The sequence below is a fragment of the Doryrhamphus excisus genome, linkage group LG2 (assembly GCF_037039965.1).
Source record: "Doryrhamphus excisus strain RoL-2023G ecotype Guam linkage group LG2, RoL_Dexc_Guam_v1.1, whole genome shotgun sequence".
In the NCBI taxonomy this organism is placed as follows: domain Eukaryota; kingdom Metazoa; phylum Chordata; class Actinopteri; order Syngnathiformes; family Syngnathidae; genus Doryrhamphus; species Doryrhamphus excisus.
In genome coordinates this window covers 27599653-27606774 of record NC_136358.1, presented here as the reverse complement: position 1 = coordinate 27606774, position 7122 = coordinate 27599653, and the positions used below count along the sequence as shown (strand labels likewise).

Sequence of the window (7122 nt, the reverse complement as noted above, 5' to 3'; positions counted from 1 at the left end):
AAGCTGTCCTACCTAGTCATTGAGAGTGAAGTGATGACCTAACCGATTAACTAACTCCATTTGTATAACTGTATAGCCTGCTTTGTATCGGCCGCGTGTTTGAGACCCCTGTTTTGCACATTGATCAGTTCAGTTGAGTCAAATCAATTGAAATGGCTGTAAAGCCTTCTAGTTAAACCAAAAGGTCAATAAATTAGAACCAGATGAAGTCATGCACCTTTTTTAAAACTTGACATACGTACTATTAACAAAAATTAGATGTAGTTCAGACCTGCTATAAATGTGACTACATGTGTTTTATGCAATCAATTACTTGCACAAATCTGGTGGTATTAGCACCATCACGCAGATGCGACACCATATTAACCGATCAAAGATGTCTTTTTCCAAGACACAAGCCACAGCCCCAAAAACAGTCAGGTGATCCCATGCACGCTGAAAAAGGAATGCTTTGACCTTGCACTGATGGAGTCCGCCGCTCAAGGCTAATTGTTGTTCCTGCAGGGCACATGACTGCAAAGCATGGTGACAATATCAAGCCTTCGTCTGCACGCTGGGAATCAGAGCGGAGCTCATCAGCGGACGGGTTGTCTCTTCCTTTGGATTTTACTTTGGATTTCTTTGGAAGTCCTCCAGAGCTTCCCAGAGATGGAACCAGCAGACATGGACAGGTATAGACCTCTATTTGTGCTGCATTCAAACGAGTGATTCACTTGATTTTATGTGTTTACAGAAAACACGCAGCAAGGACTTTGTTGGTGCCTGTCCTGGTTTTCCTGGGTGTGGCAAAATGTGCAGACTCTCTGACCGATTTAGGTATGGTGATGAACTTATTTCCAATATTCAAGCATCATACTGATTGCACAGAATCTTCTTTAAACAGAAAACATTGCCGGGAAACTGGTTTTCTATCAAAAGGACGGCAACGCCACCTATGTGAGAAACACAGGAGAGCTGGCTTCCGATATTCCCACGGAGACCATGTTTGAACTTCATGACCCACGGCAGAATTTCAGCACGGCAAAGTTCAGCTACACGTGGGATTTAGGAAATGGGTATGAGGATTCAAGTCATTTCTTCCAAGTTTGGAATTCTTCATGTTCATATCTTCCTTTGTACCGCAGAGAGGTGATCCAAGGGAATGAGCCCGTTGTCCGATACCACTATGCCTCATCTGGAAACTACACACTCCGCCTTAAAATAGGAGTCAATATGACTAAATTGACTCCGGCTATGACTGGAGTCTACACCAAGGACATTCAAGTGCTGGGTTTGTGGTGTTAAGTTGCGTATGAGGTGATGCTATAGGCGCTAATGCTGTCGCTAACAAGTCTAATTGCTTCGCAGACGCCATCAAAAGCATCGAGCTAAAGGGACCCTCCGATTACGAGGTGTCTCAAACCACCGGTCTGGCTTTCCACGTGGACGGAAGGTAAGCTCAGCCGCATGTAGATCCGTTCCCCGACTACCGTTTCAGAACCTCCGTCTGTTTGTCTCTTGAGTCCACCCATGTGGGTGTGTTGGCGTTTCCTTCCCAACTGCGCGCCCGACATGACGGGCGGCTGCACGCTGACCATGCTGTATGAGAACACCTTGTGGCTCAACCACACCTTCACCTCGGCCGGGTTTCACTGCCTGGACATCAGCGTCCGCAATGACATCAGCAAGCTGCAGACCTCCTTCAGCCTCTTTGTCAGGAAAAACAGTGAGTGGTCCCGCTAAAGGTCTCTTTGCATTACAAATAAAAAACTATATTTTTATATTTTTTTTCATAGTCAACCACAAAACAATGATCTTGATGATCTTCGCTGCCATATTTATATGTTTTTTTTCAACCCCAATGCACAATCCAAATAAAAAAGAGGTGATGATGCAACTGCACAATAGACGAGATCATGTTTGGTGCAGTTTAGTTCCAGATGTGAAAATAGTTCATGGTGTTATATTTCATTCATCCAACTCTCTGGGTACACCCTGGACTGGTGGCCAGCCAATCACAGGGCACATATAGACAAACAACCATTCACACTCACATTCATAACTATGGACAATTTGGAGTGGCTAATTTAGCTAGCATGTTTTTGGAATGTGGGAGTACCCGGAGAAAACCCACGCATGCACAGGGAGAACACGCAAACTCCACACGGAGATGGCCGAGGGTGGGATTGAACTCGGGTCTCCAAGCTGTGAGGCCTGTGTGCTAACCACTTGTCCGCCGTGCAGCCCTGGGCACATATAGACAAGCAATCACACTTACATCCATACCTACGGACAATTTGGAGTCGGAATGTGGGAATTTTGGTTAAATATCGAGGGACGACCAGCCATTCCTGGAGCCGCACATTCTGCTGGAGACAGGCGTGAACAAACACAACTCATTAACATTAAAGCTACAGACACACGCAACTGCGTGTTCACAGTAGGGCTTCAATTCCAGTCTAAATTCCAGCATCAAGGTTAGATTTCTGGCAGCACACTTCCCATATAACAGCGTTTTTTCCAAACTTTTCCCATTTTCCCAAACCCATGTACCCCTACTATTTTTTTATTCACGTACCGCGTACCACTTAGTGTACATGTATATCTCTACCGCTTGTTTACACAAGGTAAAAGGGTTGAAGACTGGTGAAGACCGGAGACATTTTCTGTGTCATGGGGTGTTTCACTTAAAGACTACCATGTGCCGTTCAGCTGCGTTAGTTCCACAGATGCCTGTGAAAATGAAAAAATCCACCCATGTCTGTACGGAGCAATCTGACCGGCCTCCAAATGTTTGCTGTGCTTAACCGATTTACTGCTGTTGCTAAGTTACGATTATGCTAAAGCTTTTCATAACATTCTTCCGGGAAGCACCTTTTTTATTGCTAAAGTTCAACTTTGAGACGAGAACACGATGTCTGATCATTATCGGCTCGATATCAGCATGTAAACATCAGACCCATTGGATTTTTTTTCCCAATCATGAAAACTAATGTTTAAAAAATGCTGTATACATTGTATGCTGTTTGTATACTGTATATGTTACACATATCGGTATCAGCTGATATCGGTATCGGAAATTGAGAGTTGGACAATATCGGTTTTCAGCAAAAAAGCCAATATCGGACATCTAAAACTGTTCTATCCTAACATAAATTGTACTTTTTTTTTATAGACAACGGCAACTTGCTCTTCATCTTGTCTTGCGCTGCCGTTCTTGTGGCGACCTTTTCTTTCATCGCAATCATCGCCTGCCGCCCTCGACGTCACAGATCTCAGGTACAATGACATACCGGCTCAGCTCCTAAAACCTCCAAGATAAGGTTTTGAATGTTTAATTGTCCAAAATTAGCCGTTGTCTGCCACAGTTGACGGACGTAGGGCTTTAAAATGATCAAAATATGACCAAATACTGTATAGTATTACATATAATCATGAATGTATACGTATGTTACTGTATGATCACAGCACAATAATATGTTGTTAGAGGTTTTTAAGAGAGCCTTATAGTCAAAATAGGTGTGTCCCATGACATGCATTGTTAGCCTCCTTATGATTATGATGGGCAAATTTCCAAAAAACTGCAGTTTTTACCCAAAAAATGTCATACAACACTTCTCTACAAGAGAGGAGAAATATGATCTCAGGGAAGAAGTACATTTGAAACACTTAAAAAGCCACAGCATTTCAGTATGTGGAATCAAACTATGGAATGGATTGAGTAAGGAAATCAAACAATGCACAACGATGAGCCAATTCAAGAAACAATACAAGCAGTTGATGTTTGCAGTTGATATATATCACTATATTGACACTTACTATGGTACACATTATGTAATCGTATGGTCATATCACCTTGTACTTCGGTATGAGGTGCATTAATAAAAAAAAAACCTAAACTGTATTATGGAAAGCAGGAAGTGAACAAATGTAACAGTTACTGATTGTAAAATTACCAGATGGAGGGGTAGGATTTAATAAGCTTTGCTTCTTCCTACTCCTTTTGGACATGTGGAACTGGGAACTGATTATGGGATGCATGTTCAAATGAAATTAAACCATTAGCATTAGCATTAGCTTTAACATTAACATTAACATTAGCATTAGCATTAGCATTAGCATTAGCATTAGCATTAGCATTAGCATTAGCATTAGCATTAGCATTAGCATTAGCATTAGCATTAGCATTAGCATTAGCATTAGCATTAGCATATGGACAATTAACCGAGCATGTTTTTGGAATGTGGGAGGAAACCGGAGTACCCGGAAAAAACACACAGAGATGGCTGAGGGTGGAATTGAACTCGGGTCTCCTAGCTACTCCTTTTGGACATGTGGAACTGGGAACTGATTATGGGATGCACTCATTTGTAATCTGATGCATGTTCTACCATTACCATAAAGGTGAAGCCATGCCCCCCTTAGCTTCTGCCTATATTACCTAATGTCCCAGCTCATTATTCTTAAAATGAATTGCTTAAGACCAAAGCAGTCTGTTTATGCATCTTATGACCACCAGAGGGCGACATATGCTCAAAAATACAGTGCAGAACCCGGTAAAGTCACAAAGTGGACACTATATTAGGAGCACTCTACTAAGGTATTTTTTATGCAGAACAATAATTCATATTTCAGTCAGTGTGAAGCTAAAGTCTGCTTTCTGATGGTCACAACGTGTTAGATTTGTTTTCTTGGTAGTCTGTGTATAAATACCCACCAGCCTTTAAAGACATATATTTCCCTTTGTATGCTAACAATGTGCATAATCTTCATTTTACAGATTGCAGCTTCCAGCAATGCTTTGTTCCTGAAGAGTCAGGAGCCTGCCAGTCACAGCAGAATTATATTTAACACGCCCAGCGTTGACAAAGAGGAGAAAGAAGCACTTGTGTTACAGTATGGAACTTATTAATACTCATAAACATGATGATTTATGAGTGTGACGGAAGTTTCTTCACATTTCTTTGTGGGCTAAATGTACGTAGCAGTACGTTGTTGTTCACACATAATGCATGTATTCCTGCTATGCTCCATGCTGTTTCAATGTATCATTTATTTCCACGTTCACCAAGCTGGGGGGTCATATACATTCTGTAGCTTCCACGTGCGGCGACGATCAATTTGTGCCCCCCGGTATTTGCCTCATATATTATTAACTTCAATAAAGGTCATATCATAACACTGACTGTTGGTTTGAGCGCACCCTTTAAAGGGGACATATTATCCTTTTTACACTTATTATGCCTAATGTAAAGGTGACTATAGGGGTGTTATTTCATGTCTAGAGGGCTCTAGTAATATTAAACCATATTTAGAAGGTTGTAAACAGTGTTTTAATGCTCCCACAATGAAAATATTCCATTCAGACATAAGTAATCTTACTATATTACCCGGAAATTCACTATATGACAGTTGGGTCTGGAAGCAATTAAGCGCAATAAACGAGGGATAATTGTATTGCCTACAGGCAAGCATCGTGGTGGTAACGTCATAATTTGAAGCTGCATGATTGCTGCCAGCACTGGGGAGCTGCGGTTCATTGAAGTTAACATGAATTCCTACATGTAGTGTAACATTAACATTAATGTCTTATTTCTATATAATTGAAGTAAGAATAAAATCATGTGATTTCTATAGAATTCTTGAACATTGGTGCTATCGAGTGATAATAAATAGATAGGAACACAGCAACACCGAAATACCTTTTAAAAAACGTGAGTAGATAACACATGTATTTCTAATATTTATATATTTTAATATTTCATCACCAGCTGTGATGAAGAACAGTCACATCATTCAGCCATCTTTCTAACAACAGCTTGTCCTCCGCTCGTTAATAATTGTGACATTCCAAATGGATGAGTCCTGACACATGCACGGTTGGGGAGCCGGTGGTTGCTATGGTGATGACCACCATCAACCTTGACCTGGGCCTGTGCTGAGTTTGAAAGTTTTACCTGCACATTCACACTTTTTACTGCTCTTCAGATTGATGAGTTGTCATTTGTTGGTATTTTATAGAAAAGCCATCTTCTATTGACCTTCTGAATATTTTAAGCGGATAAGATAAGACCATTTAAAAAGATATTATATATCTATATTTGGAAAATATCAGTAAAAAATCATGTAAAAATAGCAAAAACGGGGCTGCACGGTGTACGAGTGGTTAGCACACAGGCCTCACAGCTAGGAGACCCGAGTTCAATTCCACCCTTAGCCATCTCTGTGTGTTTTTTCCGGGTACTCCGGTTTCCTCCCACATTCCAAAAACATGCTAGGTTAATTGGCCACTCCAAATTGTCCATATGGTAATTGTAATGCTAATGCTAATGCTAATGCTAATGCTAATGTTAATGTTAATGTTAATGTTAATGTTAATGTTAATGTTAATGTTAATGTTAATGTTAATGTTAATGTTAATGTTAATGTTAATGTTAATGTTAAAGCTAATGCTAATGCTAATGCTAATGCTAATGGTTTAATTTCATTTGAACATGTATCCCATAATCAGTTCCCAGTTCCACATGTCCAAAAGGAGTAGGAAGAAGCAAAGCTTATTAAATCCTACCCCTCCATCTGGTACTTTTACAATCAGTAACTGTAACATTTGTTCACTTCCTGCTTTCCATAATACAGTTTAGGTTTTTTTTTGTTTTTTTTTTAATAATGCACCTCGTACCGAAGTACAAGGTGATATGAGCATCCAATGACATAATGGTTACCATAGTAACCGTCAATATAGTGATATATATAGCACATCATGACTGGTTCAAGACTCTTCATCCTTGTATTTAGCAAACATCAACTGCTTGTATTGTTTCACACAGCATTCCCGCTTTAAGGGGTAAGCCATGCTTTTTGGGACTTTGAGACTTTGAGACGATCCTCCTCGGGTGTTTCAGGACTTTGTTGTTGGAAAAAGTCAGAGGATGAACGTCTGCCATGTGGCTGTCGACCTTTTGGCCTCTCTTGCGTTAAGCGTCGCTAATGCCACCCACGCCACCTGTTGTTGTCTTGAAGCCAAGCTAGCTTAGTTTAAAAGATCCCGCTCAACCTGCGTTATATACTACTCATGTCACACCCACGTCGCTTATAGTACCTGACAGTCACCACTAACAAGGCAGCAGGTGACTTCAACTTGTT

The 7122-nt window shown here is 40.7% G+C and overlaps 1 protein-coding gene across 1 annotated transcript; it reads left to right on the top strand.

Annotated features, from left to right (window-relative positions):
- Positions 1–663: 663 nt before the first annotated feature.
- Positions 664–5141, top strand: tmem130 (transmembrane protein 130). Its single transcript, XM_058062590.2, has 8 exons — positions 664–671; positions 734–816; positions 884–1055; positions 1125–1270; positions 1348–1432; positions 1503–1705; positions 3155–3258; positions 4760–5141. The coding sequence occupies exons 1-8, from the start codon at positions 664–666 to the stop codon at positions 4889–4891; spliced, it is 933 nt and encodes a 310-aa protein (XP_057918573.2). The 3' UTR covers positions 4892–5141.
- The last annotated feature ends 1981 nt before the right edge of the window (positions 5142–7122 follow it).